Genomic DNA, 22,098 nt, shown 5'->3' on the forward strand with positions numbered 1-22,098 from the left:
TGTATATGTTTTATATCTCTTGGGCTCACTAAAGCCTTCTGGTCCTCAAATAGGCCTGCTTTAACGGGGCCTCTGTTGGGCATCTGCTCATTCTGGTTTTCCTGGCTCCCGTAATCTTTTCGGCTTCTCCAGCTATGGATATCAACGTCTCTCTTTCCAAGGCTCCCCAAAGTCCTTTGGTCCTCAAATAGGCCTGCTTTAGCAGGGTCTCTGCTGGGCGTTTGCCTGTTTGGGTTTTCTTGGCTCCTGTAACCCGTTTTGCTTCCCCAAACTAGGATGCAGCTGTTCGCTGCTCTCAGCTCTCTTCCCACGCTACTGCCGGTTCTGTGGTTTAGCATGGCTCTCCCCCTCCAGGACGTCCTCCCATCAGTGGCTCCCCTCTGCAGAGGATTCTCTCTCCTTCATGCCAAGTCCCCGTTGTGTTTTGCACGTCATCACAAACAAAAGGGGTGTGTCGCTCCTCTTTGACTGTAGAGTTCAGGTGATATCCAGCGTTAACTGAAGCCAAATAGATTGAAGAAATGTCACTATTTGGAGAGTCGCAAAACTGAAGTAACAACAGTCTTTCTGATTCCCATGTAGGCAGGCAATGTATCCGGGACAGGGAGTTTCTTTCAGGAATGGGAGTCCTTGTCCCCAAGAGGGGAATCACTCCCAGTGAGGCCCCACTTTTCCAGACAACTAGGGAGGGTCTTGCTTAGCAGGCTCAACACCCTAGCCTCAAAGGGGGTGACTACCCTCTGGGGAGAAAGGATGAAAAGTCCAGTTTCGTCACACTTGCCAGTTTTGCTATTTATTTTTCATTTCTAGAGTATTTAAATCCCCTGAGTTCTCGCACGGTCTCTCAAAATACCTCCCTATGCTAAGCTATTATGATCTTTAGATCAATTCTATTCATGTATTATGTATGCAAAGATTAAAAACATGTTTTCTAAAGTACATTCATGACCTGTGATGAGCCCCTTTAAGAATCCATGAAGAGAAAAGTGGACATCTGCACATACATATAACATCTTACTCATATCAATTAAAGGAATTGAGCTTGGTACAAACTGAGAGAAGTTAATACCTTTATGAATTGAAAGGGATGTTTATACATCAAAGCTTTTACATGGAGAGAACGGTATTTATATATGGGGAGATCAATATCATATTTAGAAGTCAAATAATTGTTTTAAAAAGTGCTCTCATTAATGGCATCTTTGCTTCTACTCTACCCTGTTTGCATGGGTGTTCACATATTATACAGTAGCCTACTCAGTCTTTAAATATCAATTTAATTGTACTAGTGGGTGCTATACCCTATGGGCAGCCCCTTCAGGAAGAAACACAAAGCATCTCTTGCATTCATTATATTTTTGTCCTTTAACAAGGGTCAGATTAAATTCCTCGAAGGTTCTTACTTTGCATGCATTTTAAATACCTCATGCTCTTCTAATATGCCCATTACAATAAATGCCTTACTTGACATGTGCTGCTTGGGGGGGAAGAGGGCACACGGGTCCAGCTACTTCATCTGAAGTCCCCCTGCCACTGCAGTCCTTTTTCTGATGTGATCTGTAGTCCACACAGCTACCAGGGCAAGAGTGCTTTTTTAAATGCCACATTGATCCCAGGGTGATTCTATCACTCTGGGAGTGTGATAGGAAGTAGAATTGTGGAAGCTGCTCCTTTGATTTGGGTACACTAGGTTAGTAGCAATATCGACTGCATTACTATCCCAATGCACCTACATGAAAGCCATTTAAGTCCTACCCTGGTCATTTTGTTTTGTGGCTGGGCTTCCGTTAACCAATTGGACTATAAGGCATGACTAAAATGGCAGCTTTGCTGATGTAATCTCATCCTGAGCCCATAACGTCACCCTCCCAGTATACATCATGTATGGGAGTTTCTAGATAGTTGGAAGTGTTGCTAATCAGCCCTAATTGGCTGACCACCCAAACTGCCACGTGCTGCCTGGCATGTGATTGGGGGCCATTTTAGAAAGGCACCTGAGTTAATGTGTATGGAGAGACCCTGAACATTCCTCACCTCTGTACTTGAACTCAGATGGAGACTGCTGATGGGATGGTCTGCTGCTGAGCATCCTGTTGTGGCCATACTATCTGTGCGCCTGACCCTTGGTCTTACATCCCTGCTCTCTTTAGCTGGTGGAAGCCCTTGCTGAGCCTGGAATCTCAGGTCCTGGCCTGGAAATCCAAGCTACTACTAGCTGCTACTCATCAGCTCTGTCATGGAGCATCTTGAGTCACCTCAAACCATTGTTTTCCATTTGAGACTGTGTTCCTTGCTCGATGGCATGGCCCTCCTGCTCTCCTGCCTTCTGCCCTGGGCTGATCTGTGAACCTTGCTGTGTCCTGCATAGTGCTCTCTCTGCTACTGTTGTTGCTGCTGTGCCATTTACTGCAAGGATTGTCTGTCCAATTTCCTTATTTATTGAATTTGCCCCGTCTGGGTCTGGGCTTGGCCGTGGGTTTGTGTCACTCTATCTGGCGATGACAACTGCTTCAAGCCTGACCTAATCCCAATATGAAAACTATCTATACACCTGCCAATCCTGTGTCATCTTTGCATCAGCCAGCACCATGATTACCTGTCCCTGGGGCCTTTAACCTCAGTCCCGTAGTTGGTCCCATTCTCCAGGCTTTCTTGAGTCCGGTAGCAGTAGGGTTTTGCAGTCGTTCCTCAACCGTGGGACACCACACTCAACTGGGGACCTTGGCATCACACTCCAACCAGATTTCCCTGGCATCTGTTATGCACACGTCACGTTACCGCGCACGGTTTGATGTGACATGTAATAAAAGGACCTGGCCAGCCGGAAACCCAACAGTTCGGGAGTGTATCTTGCACCTGTGTGTCGTGTCTCATTGCCTCTGCGCGGCTACGCCCATGGCCCCCAGCAATGGCGCAGCACCACTATTTACACTGCAGGGTGACCCCGCAGTAGAACTCAACACTGGCGTTGAAGGTGGGATGAAAACCACACGCAAGCACAGTTTTTCTCTGCGTGAGAGACGAGAGACATATGTTCATTTTTGGAACACACGCTGTGTCGAGCAGTGTTCCTATGTCAAGATTATATGCAGACAAGTGCATCCACCTACTTTAAGCCCTGAAACACACCATCCAGGACTGGATCTCCTCCTGGCACACAGCACTACCACAGCTACCTACCGGCTGAGAGTGAGTGGTGTTTAGATTATATGCAGACAAGTGCATCCACCTGCTTTAAGCCCTGAAATTGTCATGGCCACAGGCCCCAGAACACAAAAACCACACCATCTAATGATGGGGGCAAGGGGTCACTTGACTCACTTATGTCCCTTTGGGACCTATAAACACAGGGGCCCTGGCTGGACTCAGTCCTAGTGCTTTTGTCGCCAGGCTCATATAGAGATGTGAGCAGGAACTCTTTATTTCAGCGCAGGATTGCTTTTACTATATTTCATTGCAGGAGTGCTTTTATTTTACAAGCACTTTCCAGGAGCTGAAAGCCTTTATTCCAGAGAACATCCTCATGTGCTGACTCATTGGGTGTGGCAGGGTGTGGCAGGCAGGCTGAACCTGGTGGGCGTGGCTTCAGAAGCTCAGCTATATAAGCTGCTCCATCCTTAAGGCCGGTGCTTCGCGTTACTGTGCACTCACGTGCAACGTGACGCTCACCGCCGCTTGGACCAGTTTACTTACCTTTGAAACCAGGCCCTCTCCTGCATACTCACCTCCAGGAAACCGGTGTTTCATCACTTCATCTGCAGACTCATCTCCTGACATCCAGTGATCGTGATCCCGACGCCGCAGCACCGCACTCCGCATCGATGAACCTCGGACCCTGTGAAGAAGAAGAAAGACAAGGTTAGAACATCCGTCCTAGGGCCACCCCGCATTTGAACCACGCGCGCCCCTAGTTAACAATTTACCAGCTACTGTACCGCTGCAGCTTTGTTCCTCATTCCCTCCGGCTGTCGCCTCGAGCTCTGCAGCTTCTGCCGGGCCGGCAAAATCACCTGCCAGGGAAGAAAGCAAAAGAGCAAACATCAAAAGTGGAACGGACAGCAATACAAGACAACAAACTTTACAATACAACAAAAACAGATGAGGTAAGACAACAGGAACACTTACCTGAAGTATAGTGGCTTAGTCGCAGCAGGAATGGACTACCACGTGCAAGGGACCAGTGAAGGAACTCGGTCCAGATCATACAAGTGCCCCTGCCAGAAGCAGCAGGACGGAATGCTCGCCAAAACTAATCAACAGGAGCAGTCCCGAGCAGCATCACCTATTTCCACTAGTCACAACATAAGCGCAAAGGGTGAAGTCGGACCCGAGCGACCCCCCTCACCCCTGGGAGGGCTGCAACTGTGCCCCAACGCCTCTGCAGAGACTGGGTGAGCGTAACAGAAACCCACCATCCAGAACTGGATCTCACCCTGGCACACAGCACTACCACAGCTACCTACCAGCTGAGAGGGAGGGGTGACCATATCCAGCACTGAGGGACACCATACCAGAGGATCAACACAAAAGAAACATGGCCACCGGCTTCTCAACTCCCAGATCAGGCACCTCATCGAGGATAGCAGCCTCACTGACGTCACCTGCCCCAACACCACGTAATCATGGTGGTGCCACAGCAGCACTGGGGCAGTTCGATCCCTACACAGACCACTCGTCAGTAGGACCACGATGGATGATCTGGATACAGAAGTTTGAAATGGCAATGGAATGTAAGGACATAACGATACTGAGGAAGATTAGGTCGCATCTACTACTGCATGTCGGAGATGATGTTTTTGCACATTTTCAACTCCATTGCCGTCACGGATGGTGGAGATGCATACCAGTCTGCCTATCACACTAGGCTCAGGCGGCTGGCATTGTCCTGCGAGTTCAACAACATAGAAAAAGGAAATCAGGCACCAAATCATAAACGGCATGAACTCTGAAAAACTGTAATGAATAGTACTGAACGAGAAGGGGATTTCTCTACCAAGAATACTGGAATATGGACGCCAGAGGCAACTGTTACACGCCAGGGCTGCGCAGATGGGCACCACACTGCAGAAGCTACAACGTGACCCACCAACCACAGTAGCACAGATTACCAATCGACTAGCAGCCAGACACGAGGTCAATGAACCACACACTACCCCTCGTCACCAACCAAGGATACCCGGACCTACCAAATGTGGGTGGTGCGGAGATGCGCAGTACGGAAAGATTAATTGCCCCACCTAGGACACTATGTGTGGTGCATGCTGATGCCGTGATCACTATGACTACATACGTGTATGCCAGTCGTCCGTACCACCGCATCACACTCAATTTCAAACAGCCCAAGATCAACCACCAAAATCATACCACAGGAAGAAGAAAACAAGCATACACACGACTAGTAGTGATGGGAGACAACTCCACCACGGATGAATCTGGGGCGACCAGGAGGGTGTAGCGGCGGCACTTGAGACAGGACGTGCAAAGAAGAAAGGCAAGATTCACCTCATTTTGGCCTTAGAACACAGCAGTAATACATCCAAGAAAAAGAGGAGGGCAAAGTGCTTAATACAAATACAAGGTCAGGAAACCGTGATGACGATAGATACCGGTGCTTCCTTAAATGTGATGCCATCGATAGATTTAAGCGGATGCAAGCGCAGCCAGAACTCAAACACATAGACACTTTATTATTCGCATATGGGTGCAAAACACGCTACCTGTTGTGGGACGATTCTGAACAACGCTGAGCGGAGGCGATCATGTAATCAAGTCTAAGGTATACATTGTGAATGCAGGCATTGAGTGCCTATTCAGCTGGGAGTCAGCAGAAGACTTGGGACTCAAATTCATCTGTGACGTCTCTGACTCCACAGACATCAGCAACTTACTCACAAGACATCACAGGCTTCTACAGGGCATAGGATGCCTGAGAGGTAAACATATCAATTTACACATTGACCCCACAGTGCAACCCAGAGCGGTGCAGCACAGAAGGACACTGTTCCACATGCAAGATCTATTTGCCAAGGAGCTACACAAACTGAATAAGGCAGACATCATAGAACCAGTATCAGGACCAACACCATGGGTGTACCCCATGGTTGTCACTAAAAATTCAAAACAACCTGGGGAAAGTTAGAATCTGCATTGACATGTGCCTCCCTAATTCAGCCTTCAGAAGAGAACGGCACATCAACCCCACGTTGGACGAAATTGTGAAAGACCTCACAAGGTCCTGGTTCTTCTCGAAACTAGATCCTAATGCTGGATATTATCAGTTGAAGCTACATCACGATTCAAGATATATCACAAAGTTTTCGACACACCTAGGCTTGAGACGGTACAAAAGATTGAGCTTTGGAATATCCTCTGCAGTGGCAGTATTCCAGCAAGCAATCCAAGGAGATCTCCAAGGGATCCCCGGAGTACTAAACATCAGTGATGACATTCTCGTACAGGCCAGCAACAGAGAGGAACACCTATGCAGACTAGAAATGGTACTCGAAAGACTGGAAACAGCTGGCCTTACCATCCATAGAGAAAAGCTTGAATTCCTGAAGGAAGAAATTACTTTTTTGGATACGTGTTCAGTGGCGTGTCCGCTGACCCTCTCAAGGTGGCAGATGTCAAAGAAGCATCTCCTCTAACCACACTGACGAAGGTACGCAACTTCCTAGGCATGGGAATTTACTGCAGCAGGTTTATCCCAAATCTGGTGACCATTTCGTAACCATTGAGGGAACAGACCAAGGCCAACACCAAGTGGGACTGGAACACCTGCTGTCAGGATGCCTTCGAACAAATCAAGACCTCGCTGTCAGCGGATACCACCATGGCACACTATGACGCCATGCTACTAACAGAACTATATGTGGACGCCAGCCTTGTCGGACTGGGAGCCATCCTGGTCCAGTCGTCACACAAAGGAGCAATCAGGCCAATCGCGTATGCATCACAAGCTCTGACACCAACCGAACAGCGATACTCACACATCGAGAAGGAGGCCATTGCAGTCCTATGGGGTTACAAACATTTCCACCTGTACCTATATTGGAGAAAGTTCAAGGCGTACACCGATCACAAGCTACTATTGCCTATATTCACAGGGTCTTCTCCGCACCCACCTGCCAGAATTAGAAAGCGGCTGCTGCTCTTCCAACAATATGACTTTAAATTGGTGTATCAAGCCGGCACAGAGAACCCGGCGGACTTCATGTGCAGACACCCAAGAACGGCAACACCACGTGAGGTAAAGGAGTCAAGGGAGACCGATGAACACATCTGCCAAATTGTCAGCATGATGAAACCCAAGGCTGTCAGCATTGACAGCATCCTAAAGGCAACTCAAGACGACCCCTGCTGTGACATTGTAAAGAACGCAGTACTGGCAGGAGAGTGGAAGTAATTTCTCCGGAACGTCCGCAGTCGCACGGTTGCAGCCAGGGACTTCCTCACAGGGATATTCCCAGTGCATCAAGAACTATCAGTAACACGTATGGGACTGATCCTAAGAGGCACACGCGTTCTCATCCCCAACAGCCTACAGGACCGTATCATCAGGCCTGCACATGAAGGTCACCGGGGGATAGTCAGAACCAAGGGCAGAATACGACACAGGGTGTGGCTCCCCCAAATTGAACAGAAAGTAGAAAGCACCATTGCTTACTGTCACCCATGCCAAGTGACCAGGGCACCCCCGAGACCGGATCAAATACGGTCCGCGAAAAGAGGCACAGCACGATGGGAAGCTATCAGCTTCCACTTCTGCACAGTACAGGAAGGAACTTACCTTTTGGTGGCCATAGATGATTACTCATGATACCCCGAGGTCGGAATAATATTGTCAACAGTAGGGGACACAGAAATCCCAGCCCTGGAAAAGATGTTCGCCACACATGGTCTGCCAAAGTACATCAAGAGCGACAACGAGCCACCGTTCCAAGGAAAGTAACTGACCAAATACATGGATGCCCTGCAAATCTGCCACCACCACATCACTCCTAGATGGTCACAAGCTAATGGAGACGTGGAACATTTTATGAGGACAATAAACAAGGTATTACGCATATCGAAAGCTCAGAACAGTCCTTGGAGAGTGGACTTATATGGATTCCTGTGGAACAACCGGAAGACCCCACACAGCTCAACAGACGTACCTCCAGCAGCGCTGTTGTACGGGACCATACTAGACACGGAATGCACGCATGCTAAGCGAGTGGCAGCCAACGAACATATGAGCACAAAGCGACAAGCAAAAGAATCAAGTCACAAGGTGGGGGATAATGTCTTTGTATTGAGGAATGCAACGAAGTCAAAGCTGTTGACCCAATATGAACTCACACCTTAGAGAGTGGTCCGGAGAGAAGGAACTATGGTAACAGCTAGTCAGGGACAGGAGACTATCACGAGAAATGCTTTGTGGTTCAAGAGTGTCCCAAAGGATCTATGGACAGAAAATCAGAATCAGCCATGAGAGGGGAGCGACGGCACCCCACTGACCCCATGCGAACATCACGAGAGGGGAGAGGAGCGAGGCCACAGCTTTGTGGGCTAGTCGGACGATGAGGACATGCCCCCCAGCCCGGCCGGCGAGTGAGCATGAAAAAGAGACCACAGAGCCCCAGCCTTGCCAGCGATGCAGCAGGTATGACCTGAGGGTGGCACCGTGGGCCTCGGGTAAACTGAGAGTCTATGTTTGCTAATGTGGACCTTTTTGTTATCTGTTGGCACTTGAATATAGAAAATGATGCAGTTAGTCGATTGTGAGCATATGTTTGGGGTTTTGGAAAAAAGGAGGAATCTTGTGTACGTGTCACTTCACCTTGCACGGCGGGATGTGACGTTTAAAAAAAGGACACAGGCAGCCGGAAACCCGGCAGTTCAGGAGTGTATCTTACACCAGTGTGTCGTTTCTCATTGCCTCTGCGCTACTAGGCCCAAGGCATCCAGCAATGACGCAGCACCGCTGTTCACACTGCAGGGAACGCAACAGTGTCCTGGTTCTTGAATCTTAGACTGGAACTCTTCTTTGGGGGTCCCGCCAATTTCCCTGCCAGCTTGTTGCCCTTCCCACTGCACCTGTGGGTAGCACTAAGAAGTAATCTATAACCTTGCTAGGCATATTAGGGTTGTTCTATTGTTTCCTATAAGGGAAACCTGTGGACACTTTGGAAACTATAAGAAAGTGATTGTAAAAGGGGCGTACATAGACTTAGACATTTTCCCTGGTCCCTTTTGAGTCCCTTGAGCTTCTCTAACAATTAGTAAAATTTTGGAAGGTACCAGTAATTTTATATCTATTTTAGCATAATAAAGTACTGCAGTTCACTCTTTTATGTTGCAAATAATGTAACTGTAACACATTGTAGTTGCATGTTTTGTTATGGTTTTGTTGTGTGAAGTTAGACCTTTTCTGTTCTTATTTTATTCACTATGTGTGGACCCTTTGGGCCTGTTTTCTGAATTGTTTATAACTTTCCCTCCTTCTGTCCAAAAGCCATAAAGGCTTAGAACATTCGTATCCGGCTTTATCCACCTGTGGGTGGGGGGAAGGTGTGGGAATGAAAACATTTTTGTTTATTTTACTATATTAAATAAAAATAAATATACTAATGTGTTTGTTAGTATAGTTTGTAAAGTATTGTTTGACCGTTGTTTTACCTTGATAACAACACTAAAATGGTCTATATGTTTTAGATATGTCTAATAGGTTATGCTAAAGAACGCAGGTTATTCTAAAGTGCCACCTATAAGATCAAATGTTTGCATTGTTGCACAGCTATGGGTGAAATGACATGTGAGGAGGGCACACAGCTTGTCAGTGTTGTTAAGTTATTTAACCACTCACTGACTGCTCATTTGCATGCTAATCCTTGTAGTCATTCCCACCATCTACCTCCCTCTTCCTGCCTAAAACACTTCCTCTTGATCACTTTGAGCTTGCTCTGTCAAGCAGTAACATTACACGTTGCCATGCCAGTTGTGTTTCTAAGCAGTTTTCTGAAATGTAATGCCTTACCCAAGATTGCCCTCAGCCACTTGAGTTATATCTCTCCCTTGCACTGAAGTCCTGTTAAAAACGAGCATTAACAAAAACAACAGTTGTGGCTTCTGTATAGGTATTATATAGGCCTTTCCCAGGCACTGTGATCATATGCCCAAGTAACCACACCATTGTCTCATGGACAGGTAATACCATTATGGCAGTGCCTGGCAACTGCTTCTCTGATGCCCGCATGAAAGCCAAACCTGTTAGCTCTGTCAATGCGTGTTACAATATATTGCTTACAGTGTTTTTTATTGTGTACGTGCTTAGGCCTGCCCCCTCTAAGAATTAAGGTTTACTGCTCTGCCACACTACCAATTCAGAGCATTTGGACTAACTTGTGAACACCCTGGGCCTCATTATAAGTATGGAGATATTGCAAAAAGTGGCAGTAAAGTGGCAGTTATTCTGCCCCCGCCACTTAACTATTTCATTACTGCACGACCATACTACGAGTTACATCGTCCACCTTACTGCCAAAAAACTTCAGAATTACTGTGAGCGGTTATTCTGAAAAATTCCCCATGGGGACTAACACTATTGTGCTACCACTGCTGATCCCATGGTAAGTCCACGGAACCGAGTGGGGGTAACGATATTGAACTTTGGCAGTGAGTGGATCTACCTATGATGTGCCACCTAATCCTCTGTAATACTGCCTCTGCCTTGCTGTGAGGCCTGCTGTTTTGACACCACTGCGTTGGTCTTCTGAAACCCCTTTCAAAGGTATGTCTGGAATATGTCACTAACACACGCATTGGCCACTGAGCAAAAGTACCAAATCCATCCAGGCTGGCGGTGGGGCCGCAATGGAGGCACCATTCAAACAATATGCATGGCGGAGACTGTACGAGATTAACCGCTGACTTGCAGTAAGGGGTATTAGCTGCATGCATGGCTTCACGTCTGATTGTGAGAATGGTAGTTTTGGCATTTCACAATTACATCTTTACATAAAGTAACTGAATATAACACCTGTGCTGAATACATTCTGGCTAAATGATGTGAACATTGGATTCCTATTGTACGGTTTTATTGTGCTGGCATTTGTCTATCGTACCATAAATCTTTGAAAATGTGTAATGCCTTTTTTTATTAGTATATATATATATATATATATATATATATATATATATATATAAATGTAAATGTTCGTTTGTTCAAAATCTGAAATCTCTGAAAGTTCTTCACCGATTGCTTTGAAATTTGGACACAAAGTTGCATTTGAATAGACGCGTGTTTTTATATACCTGCTATACATAGCTGTCACACCGGTGACAGGTAAAAGCATACTTTTTCTGAAAAACAGCGCCATCTGTTGGATGTAAAAGCAACACACGCTATACTAAACATTTCACTGCAAAACAGCACCATCTGTTGGATGTAAAAGCAACACACGCTATAGTAAATATTTTACGATTCCATTTCAATGTTTCCTTGGCTCAAATACGTGCAGAGGAAGCAGCAGAGCGACGTGCGGCCATATTTCAGGATGCACGGTTGCGAGCACGGCGATCATGTTCTGCAGCTTCAGATCTGCTTCGCTCTCAACAGAATGAACGTGACTGGCGAAGAGTGGCTGAAAGACGTCAACGAGGAACTGCAGATCAGTGTCACACACGGCTCCGTGCTCAGCAATCACGCGATTACAATCGCCTTGCATTCCGGTACAACCCAGCTGATGATTATAGTTTGAGCCGGCATGTTCTCATCTGCACCATGACTGAAGTGTGTCCTTATTGCAAGGCTTTAAAAGTTAATGGAGAAACGAACGGAATGTGTTGCGCCGCCGGGAAAATTAAACTGCCGAACTTGGATAACCGCAAGAGCCATTGTGAAATTAAACATATTAGAAACGTGCGCTTTCTCCTTTCTTTCTTTTCCATTTAACCAGACTGAGCCACAGCAACGCGTGGCCGGGGACAGCTAGTATATATATATATATATATATATATATATATATATATATATATATATATATATATGTATATATATATATATATATATATATATATATATATATCGGGCTGATTGACTAGGTTCAAAAATAGTAAAAACTACATTTACTAAGCTCAAAACAAATAGGGTAATACATGATGATTTATGTTCTTACTTAAGCTACTTATTTAGCTTAGTAAATAAGCCCCCAGTGAGTTTATTTGTACTTATTTGAACATTTTAACACAGAGCAGCAATTTTAAATGTTCCACATTTTATTTTAATAAGTAAAGATTATAAAAGGGCAACCCCAAACTTCTCTGAAACGTTCATCTTCACCACAAGTTTTTAAATTGCCTGATTCAATAAAGAGAGCAACTAAACATCACTCAAGGAGCCCCAGAAATATTCTTGAGCTTCTACGTGTTTTACATATTTATTCTACGAAATTGAAAGCCACTGCTGCAGACTGCACGCCACATTTGTATACATTTATGTGGACGATATTGCCCGAAAACCCACTGACATGTTTATCTCATTATTAATATTTGATATTTTACTCATGTGTTAGAAGAAATATAAGCAGGACTGCCACAAAAGGACCACTCCAAAATGTTATTACTGAAAGAGGGCTCATTATAAAAAACAAAATGAATAATAATATTCCATTTTCATAGAGCGCTTCATCACGTATTTCTCCCAATTGGAGACGCTGTTATAACAGGTGTTATTAGTACCTATTTTGTACCTATTTTAATGCTACTCAATTTCTTAACCACGGAAGGATTCAATTCTGAGTTAGATCCGCCGAGATGCAAACATGTGCTGTGACTCAGGCGAGTGCCTGAGGCGAGGGCGCTGAGCAGTCTTTTCAGGGCGCTGAGCAGTCTTTTCAGTAAACTACTGCCATAACCCATAGTTCTCTGCATTTTTTGGTTAATGATAGAGGTGGTCATTGTTTATGTACCGTGGTTCGGAAATAGTAGCAGTAAAAGTGGTGGTGCCCTTTCACTGCCACTTTTTCCCATCTGCAGGATTTTACTGGATTTGGAGGAAGGATTTGTAGAACTGAATGAACTTTTGAAAAAAATCATACCCACAGAAGTAATACCTAAGAATGACAGCAAGATCGGTCTGCTTAAAGAGCTAGAAAAGCTACAACGCAAAGAAGTCAGCAAGTGGTGGGAGGAACACTCACTAAAAAAATATGTGGAAGTCGGCAGAATACCAAGGGGTTTAAGGATTCTAATAATTCCGTCCTTTGAAGAACAGGATCCCCTAATGCTGAAAGAATGGAGTGATGCCACTAATGAATGTTCGAAAACGTTCCTACTTTTACTGATAAAATATGCAGGCAGCGACCGAAAAATATTGCTAGACAAAATAACAGAAGTGAAGAAAAGTTGAAATCAATATCAGAAACTGATGATGGGAAAAAACTGAAAGGCACAATGGAGAAAAACCTTTTGGAATATGAGGAAGAAATCTAACAAAGAAAACAAAGAAAGTTCTTAAGGGATAAGGAAGATTATGAAACAGGGAGAGTGTATACCTTCGCAAGAAGGTTTGACAAATTGAGACAAGCATCCATCAAAACACTACCAACGATTAGTGAAGCCAAAACAACAAGCACGAGCGAAACCTCCTCAATGTCACAATCTGATTTAACGGGAAGTGACAGAGAGGAACCACAAGTTCGCCTACATTTTTTTGACGAAATGCGCCTGCTGCACCAAGATGGCAAAAAAAACAACAAACAAAAAAGAGGTGGAAGTGCAAGTCAGGGCAAAGCGTGAGGAGGCCGAAACAAACGAGGAGGGGACAAAGGAGCAGGAAGTTCCCAGAACAATACTTCGGCCAGATCGCTGCGCTCTGGGAAGTGAATGATGCTGACACACAGAATGATGGCAGTTACAAAATAATAAATTTGTCAGATCATACTCTTACTACCTCCCAACAAAAAGTTCTCAGTTTAGGATTAAACTTCTGTCCAAATGCCAAAAATGATTATGTGGAGACCAGAATAGATCTGGACCATTTTATCAGAAAGGTCCGTCTCAGGAAATTTTTTGCAAACAACAGTTGGAAAAAACGAAAGGAAGCACAAACGGGAAAAACAGAAATCACGATATTAGATATGGATACACTCATTGACCTGATGGAACTCGAAAAGGGTACAGATATGGGAGAAGAAACTTTGCCGACTGATCTCGAAGATGCAGGGATCAATACAGATTGGATGGCAAAAAGTAATCTCAAATCCAAATCGAAATTTAATCCCACCTCGAACCTGGGGAGCAACATTGAAGTGTTCCAAAATCTGGTTATAGAGGCCCTAAAGAGTTTACGCCGAAAATCTAAAAATTCATTCCCTAAAGATAATCTTTGTGTGAACGAAAGAAAAGCACTGATAGATCTTCAGGAACTGAAGAACTGCATTATAAAACCTTCCGACAAGGGGCGGAACATAGTCCTACAAAATAAAAATGACTACATTAAGGAGGCATACAAACAGCTCAATGACACCATCTGCTACACAAGATTGAAAGACAAACCCATGGAAGAATTAGAACAAACAGTGAAGTCCTTTCTTGAGAAATTTGAACAAATGGGGATTATATCAGAAGAAACTTCAAAGTTTTTGCGGATTGGTAATGCTATAACTCCGACAATATACTTCTTACCCAAAGTTCATAAGAATTTGAAGCAACCACCGGGGAGACCGATAGTCTGCCTAATAGGCTCAGCATTAGAAAATGTTCCCAAATACATCGATGAGGTCTTGTTCCCATTTGTTTCTGTACTCCCGTCCTACATTAAAGACGCTACTGATTTCCTGTGCAGAATAGAGGACATTCACTGGGAAAAAGAATATTTAATGGCAACAATGGATGTCGTGTCGTTATACATGTCCATTGGACATGAGGATGGCAAAACAGCTTGCCTTCATTATTTGAACACTAAATCTTTGAACTTTTTAACACACACCAACATGGTGATGCAAATGATTGACCTATGCCTAACGAACAATGTCTTCCTCTTCAATGATGAATATTTCAAGCAGGTACAGGGCACAGCATTGGGAACTACCTTTGCGCAGTCGTACGCCAATCTGATGATGGGGGCCTGGGAATAACTTGAGGCATGGGCAGATACAAATCAGGAACACACACAGAATGTGGTTTCATGGTTGAGGTACATGGATGACCTTTTTTTTCATCTGGAAAGGGACTGTGAAGGGCTGGTCAGAGTATGTGAAAAAACTGAATCAAAATACCAAAAATTTAAGATTCACTGAAACTCACAGGCGGACTTTTATCACCTTTCTAGATGTCAACATCAGAATCCTCAATGAAAAAATAACCTGTGAATTACATAGAAAGAAGATCGGCTCCAATACTCCATTGCATGCACTTAGTGGACACCCTAAAAATGTAGTTTGGAGTGTCCCCTATGGGGAATTCGTGAGACTAAGAAGAAACAATACCACTTTAGAGTCTTACGATTGAGAGAGTAAGATAACGGCTGCAGGCTTCAAACGACAGTTGTATCCCAAAAAGGTCATTGAGAGAGCCTTCCTGAAAGCCAGATTAATTGAAAGACAAACTTTACTAGCTGGCCAAAACAGCAAAGAAAAATTGGAAGGAAAAGACAGCACACGTTGCATACTGACATTTGACAGTCAAGCCAAAAGCATTAAACACATTCTGAACAAACACTGGAGTATCCTGTTAGCTGACCCTGATCTTGCAAAAAGCCTCAAACCTCACCCTGAGGTCACTTTCAGAAGAAACAGATCTTTTAAAGATATTTTAGTCCAAAGCTTCATGGGCAAAGACGAGGAGAAGGCACCCGCAAATTGGCTTACAGCCAAAAAGAAAGGTTTTCACAAATATATCCGTTGTAATATGTGCAAATATGCAATCAATGGTGGAACCTTCATACATCCGGTGATAGGACACACTGTGTTGATCCAACAATGGATCACTTGTGAAACGGATCATGTAGTGTATGCTCTCACCTGTGCATGCCAGAAATGGTACATTGGCAGTACGAAGTGTAAGTTAAAAATCCGCATTCAACAGCATGTGCGTGCCATACTACACAATGATGTGAACTATCCAATGGCGAAACACTTCTACGAATGCCACAACAAGGAAATAGACAGCTTTAGATTTTTTGCCATACACAAAATAGAATTGGGCCCAAGGGGAGGCGACAAGGAGAAGCTCCTCAGACAAAAAAGAAACAAGGTGTATATTGGACTTCGAAAGTAAACAGCCCAATGGGCACAACATTGATGAGGAACTTTACACCTTTCTGGGTCGCTGAAAAGTAAAAAATGACCGAGCCCCCAGACCCATAACATATGGTGACAGTGAATATTAGCCAAAAAATTATGTGGATGCGTCGTAATCAGTTTCAACTCTTTCGGCAGAGTTTTCTTAGTTGTTGATTGGACAATGACAAAGAAAAGGACTAATGCAAAAGTGTTGATCCTGATGAGTAGTTTTAAAATTCTTGCAGTTGTTTTAATGGTTTTTAATATCTTTGGTACATGGGTTATTAATATTTTGCTTCTAAAACACTTGTTGTGAATGAGAAATAATTCCAATGAAATGCCCGATGAGGGACAAACGGGAGAGGGTTGAGGGGTAGGCAGACATATGCCGAATTGAGGATGTGGCAGCTCCTTAGATTGTGGTCAATGCCGACATCCGATACAGACAGCCCTATTCAGATTTTACATAGATTTTAAGAATAGACATTGTGTATGTATTTGTAAAGCAGTATGGTATGAGTGAACCAAACAACGCCCTCCCCCCATGTTTTTATACATATTTTTGGCATTTTTTTAATAGAGTAGTTGATAATATTGCACTTGTCACTTTAAACTAAAGAGTGAAGGCTGTTAATACACTAAGCACTTTATTATTCGAACAGTAAGGGATGCATTTGATACCTTAATTTTCCCTGCAGGAATATGCCTGTAATTGGTACTGTAAATGCACTGAGCATTTAAAGTATTTTGAACATAAATATATGTATTGCACATTCTACTGTTTCAAACCAATTTGCTGCTATTGCACATGCCACTTTAATACTGTACTTTAATACTGTACTATGCACTCTAGCCTTGCATGGGGGAGAAGGAAATGGTAATTGGACGATATAATTCCGAGTACAATCATATCACATATCATACATTCTGTCAATATATGTGGATCGCTGTTAGCAAATAAATGCGGGAATGTCACTCCGGAATAGAAGGAGGAAATGGAGAAAAAACTGCCAGTAGAATGTACAGCTAACGGAACACACAAAAAGTATCAAAACATAAAGTATGTCCGGCATTACATAGTGTCTGGTGGCAAACCAAATCGGTCTAAGATGGCCGACATAGGAACTAAATGTTTCAGGAAAGGCGAAATTAGTCCTTTTACTATTGCTACAATTTGTGTTCCCCCTCCCCTCCCCTCGCCTGTTTCCCTCATGTTTTAAAAACGGTTCCATGACAATGAGGCTAATTGTTGTGAGCAAGCGGCGAGTTGGCCGTGAAACGCGTGAACTCCTCGTTACGAGGAATAGTGCACTTGGGAGGACCTACATATTTTGGTCTTTTTGTTTTCTATTTTGGAATGGTTTTCCATGGATTTTAAAACGCTATGTGATTTTCCCTATGAAACGAATAAAGGAACAGATGTAAAATGAAAACAGTGGTTTGGATTCTGACTTCTTTCTAACTGTGATGGGTCATTAAGACACTGTGGAGAGTGCAGCTCGAACTGTCTACCCAATAGGTATATATACATATATATATATATATGTCGGGCTGATTGACTAGGTTCAAAAATAGTAAAAACAAAATTTACTAAGCTCAAAACAAATAGGGTAATACATACACAACATGATGATTTATGTTCTTACTTAAGCTACTTATTTAGTTTAGTAAATGAGCCCCCAGTGAGTTTTTTATTTGTACTTAATTGAACATTTTAATGTTAAGAAGGCACACGGAGCAGCAATTTTAAATGTTCCACATTTTATTTTAATAAGTAAAGATTATAAAAGGGCAACCCAAAACTTCTCTGAAACGTTCATCTTCACCACAAGTTTTTAAATTGCCTGATTCAATAAAGAGAGCAACTAAACATCACTCGAGGAGCCCCAGAAATATTTTTGAGCTTCTACGTGTTTTACATGTTTACATATTTATTCTACGAAATTGAAAGCCACTGCTGCAGACTGCACGCCACTTTTGTATACATGTATGTGGACGATATTGCCCGAAAACTCACTGACATGTTTATCTCATTCTTAATATTTGATATTTTACTCATGAGTTAGAAGAAATATAAGCAGGACTGCCACAAAAGGACCACTCCAAAATGTTATTACTGAAAGAGGGCTCATTATAAAAAACAAAATGAATAATAATATTCCATTTTCATAGAGCACTACATCGCATATTTTTCCCAATTGGAGACGCTGTTATAAAAGGTGTTCTTAGTACCTATTTTGTACCTATTTTAATGCTACTCAATTTCTTAACCTCGGAAGGATTCAATTCTGAGTTGGATCCGCCGAGATGCAAACCTGTGACTCAGGCGAGTGCCTGAGGCGAGGGCGCTGAGCAGTCTTTTCAGGGCGCTGAGCAGTCTTTTCAGTAAACTACTGCCATAACCCATAGTTCTCTGTATTTTTTGGTTAATGATAGAGGTGGTCATTGTTTATGTACCGTGGTTCGGAAATAGTAGCAGTAAAAGTGGTGGTGCCCTTTCACTGCCACTTTTTCCGATCTGCAGGATTTTACTGGATTTGGAGGAAGGATTTGTGGAACTGAATGAACTTTACGTGTCCTTCAGCTTTTGCAATCTGCCTGCCAAATCCGCCAGCATGAGGATTTCATGCCAGAGGTAAACCAACAAATTCCAGTGTAATCCACCTGTTTTTTTCCACCTGCTAAATAAAAGCAGACGGAATGTGTTTAAATCCAAAAATTAATTATGGGAGGCATTTGCACATTTTAGGAATTTAAGTGGGAAAAAACCAGTTAGCCTGTGACCTCCAGGTTTTACACCTTTTTGCCCTCGGAAATGATAAATATTGCATATTAGTACCCGGCGAGGGGTGTATCGCAGCCTCCCAGCCAATGAGGAGGTTCAGAATGGGGTCTTTACCACACTGGTAAAGACCCCACTCTGAGCCTCCTCTGAACAGTCGGCCACCGTATTCCCTTGCCACAGTGAAGGTAATTGCGCTCTCCCCCTGTGTCCCATACCCCTTACCCTACCTCCGCAGCTCCTTTTCCACATTTCCAATCCCCGCCCACCCCCACCCCACTTACCTTTCGCTTCCGCGTCACTCATAGGTGCCAGGAACACTAGTGTTCTCGGTGCATCCCTGATCCTGCAATGGCCGCAATGGAAAGGGTGAAGGGACTACATGTAGTTCCCTTCTGCCCAATCCATGGCTGCCATCTTGATGTGTGTTTTTTATCTCGAGCTGAGAAACGGCAAACACACTTGTTTCTCAACTCAAGATAAAAACACTATTAGTACCCCTTACAAGGGGGCATTACCAGTTTGGTAATGCCCCGGTGCTATCGTTATCGTTACTGTAACTGACGCCCTATAGCTTCTTCCATAGCTCTCAACCTTTTTTGCCAGGAAGGCGGGTGAAAACACCCGATTTTCTTTTTGGCGGGTGAGAGGCCCATAGAAGTGAATGGGCGCATGAGGGACTTGGCGGGTGATTCATTTGCTTTCAAGGTGGGTCACACCCGCCAAAAGCGGGTAAGTTGAGAGCTATGTTCTTCTGATTGTGGCTTAAATGCTTCTATCCAACAGACTGGCACATGTTTCATGGCCATGGAAGGATAAAGAGGGAGTCCCATCCACTATGCTGGAATTCCAACTTAGTGTCTGCAGGTTACATATTGATCTCCGCAGCTGGTGCAATGACATACTGATCTATCATAAAGTCTATGCTATGCACCATCATCTGTATTCTATGGGAATTTTTATGGTTGATGGATTCTGGGAAGAGCAAGGGTAATGACAATCCCTTCAGGGGTCAAAATGGTATGCCCATTCCAATCACCCTCATTAATTGTCCTCTTTCATTTGCAGGATGAGAATAGACAGCAGAACCGAAAGCTGAAATGGATCACAGATTCCGCCTTGATGCCACATTACAATAAGCTGATCCTTGGGACATGGTAAGTTGTCTCCAGGACCTTCTACCATGGGACGCAGAGGGAATGCCATTTTACGAGCCTGCATGAAGCTTAGCCATGGTGGTCCAGCTCATGCAACACATGGTGTGGGGAGGAATGTGAGTTGCAGTCTTCACTTCACCTGTGCTGGCGGGTGATGAGGAGGTAATAGTTGGGTTGGCACATTCTTGGATTCATCACTGAGGGTGTGCACCTAAACAAATGCACTATGAAAGCTTGTAAATGATGATGAATGTCTGTTATCCTTTGCTATGTATGAAGAAATTTGCCAAGTGAAAACACTGCAAAGAGAAGTTGGCCCTGGTCAATTTACAGCAATTCCCTTTTAGGTAGCATTTGTGCTCTGGCCAGCGTGACCACACAACAGCCTGCCGCCTAAATGGCAGAGCAAGCGATGGAGGAAAAGGAGGAGTCACGGATCTCTCCTGTATCGGGAAGTCATAAAGAGAAGATTGAAAAAAGATAGAGGGAGGAGACAAATAAACCACCCTGTGTTCTTATAGATGGAGGAAGTGGGGAGGAAAGGTGTCAGAACAGTAAGTTGGGACAAAAAGAACCCAGTGCAGAACTGACGATGCCTACGGAGGCATGAACCCTGATTACTCTGATATGAGAAATCCTCAATATTTACAGTCTTCCCTGCTAGAGTGTTTCCAGTCAGATATGAAGTGGCCACCTCTGTAGCGGTGAGGAGTAGTTCTGACATGAAGCCTGCTCAATAGAACTTTACTGACAGAATTGCAAACATGGAGCCTAAGAAGCACCAATTCTAACAATATTGGTTTTACAGGCTGGACAAGAATCAGAAACTTCAGGTGTAGACGTACCGTGCTTTTCTGGCAAACCATTGTGCTTCTCTGTCTCATGGTTCAATTTTAGGTACTGTGGCTAGTCGGATGAAGGACACAGACTCACTGAGGACATTGTGTTGAGTGTTTTATTAAAATAAAAAGAATAAAGCCGATCTTTCCCTAACTCTATGGTTGTTCCCTACCTATGTAATTAATGAATGTGCTCACAGTACCAAAAGACATTTCTTCAAATTCTCTCATCATGTATATCCTGGCAGCATGCCCTTAAGTATAATTGTGAAATGAAAATATTTGTGAACACTGTTAGTAGCCATCTAGGAGATAGGATCCAATTTACTTCTCCAATGCCATTTAGATTGGTCACTGCTGTTTCATTGATTCATGAGAAACCAGGCACTGCGCTTCTGCAGAAAGGCAGTGATTGTTCTCTGACAACAGACAATGATAGAGCCTTTTCCTCCCTTTGATGTCAAATTTCTTTTCGGGGCAACCAAATGGGAAAACGTCTCAGGATTCAATAGCTGATTTTAAAATGTTCACTCATCATCATCTGGTGAAACAGATGGCCTCACTACATGAAAATTTGTAAATGAGACAGAAGATATTGGAATGAATATGAGCATAAATGGTCTACAAGTAAGGAGATCAGTGACCTGGGGAGTTACCTGTCAATACTCAAGCTCTCTTAATCATGGCCGCTTGGCTTCGAGCTACATTTTTAGTTTGGACGGTTAGGTGTCACTTTGTACACCCAGAAGCCTGAACTATTGCAATTGAGTATAGATAGGGAGCAATAGCATATCAGGATGGACACAAAGGAATGACATATGAGCAGGGGCACACATTCTATATGTGCTCTTTGATTATGAGCCCCCCCATTGACTGCCCATGGCCGTGCTAATCCCTATGGCCATTCCCACCCATTCCTGCCTCTCTCCGCCCAAAACTCTTCCTCAGAGGAACTCTTTGAGCTCGGTTTAATCAGCCTTACCATCAGACTCTGCACTCAAAGTGCCTGCCAGGGTTTTTTCAAAGCAGTCTTCTGAGAGTTAATGACTTAAGCT

The 22,098-nt window shown here is 43.9% G+C and overlaps 1 protein-coding gene across 4 annotated transcripts in view; it reads left to right on the forward strand.

The window, feature by feature from the left end:
• LOC138516177 (cilia- and flagella-associated protein 337-like) overlaps window positions 1–22,098 on the forward strand; it is a 716,411-nt gene that overhangs the window by 174,035 nt on the left and 520,278 nt on the right. For all 4 annotated transcript variants that reach the window (XM_069631108.1, XM_069631107.1, XM_069631105.1 and 1 more), the window contains exon 3: window positions 20,116–20,204. In XM_069631108.1, the coding sequence (XP_069487209.1) occupies window positions 20,116–20,204 (89 nt within the window). The remainder of the gene's footprint in view (window positions 1–20,115; window positions 20,205–22,098) is intronic.

Source organism: Ambystoma mexicanum, chromosome 6q (genome assembly GCF_040938575.1).
Source record: "Ambystoma mexicanum isolate Mex_15411 chromosome 6q, UKY_AmexF1_1, whole genome shotgun sequence".
NCBI lineage: Eukaryota > Metazoa > Chordata > Amphibia > Caudata > Ambystomatidae > Ambystoma > Ambystoma mexicanum.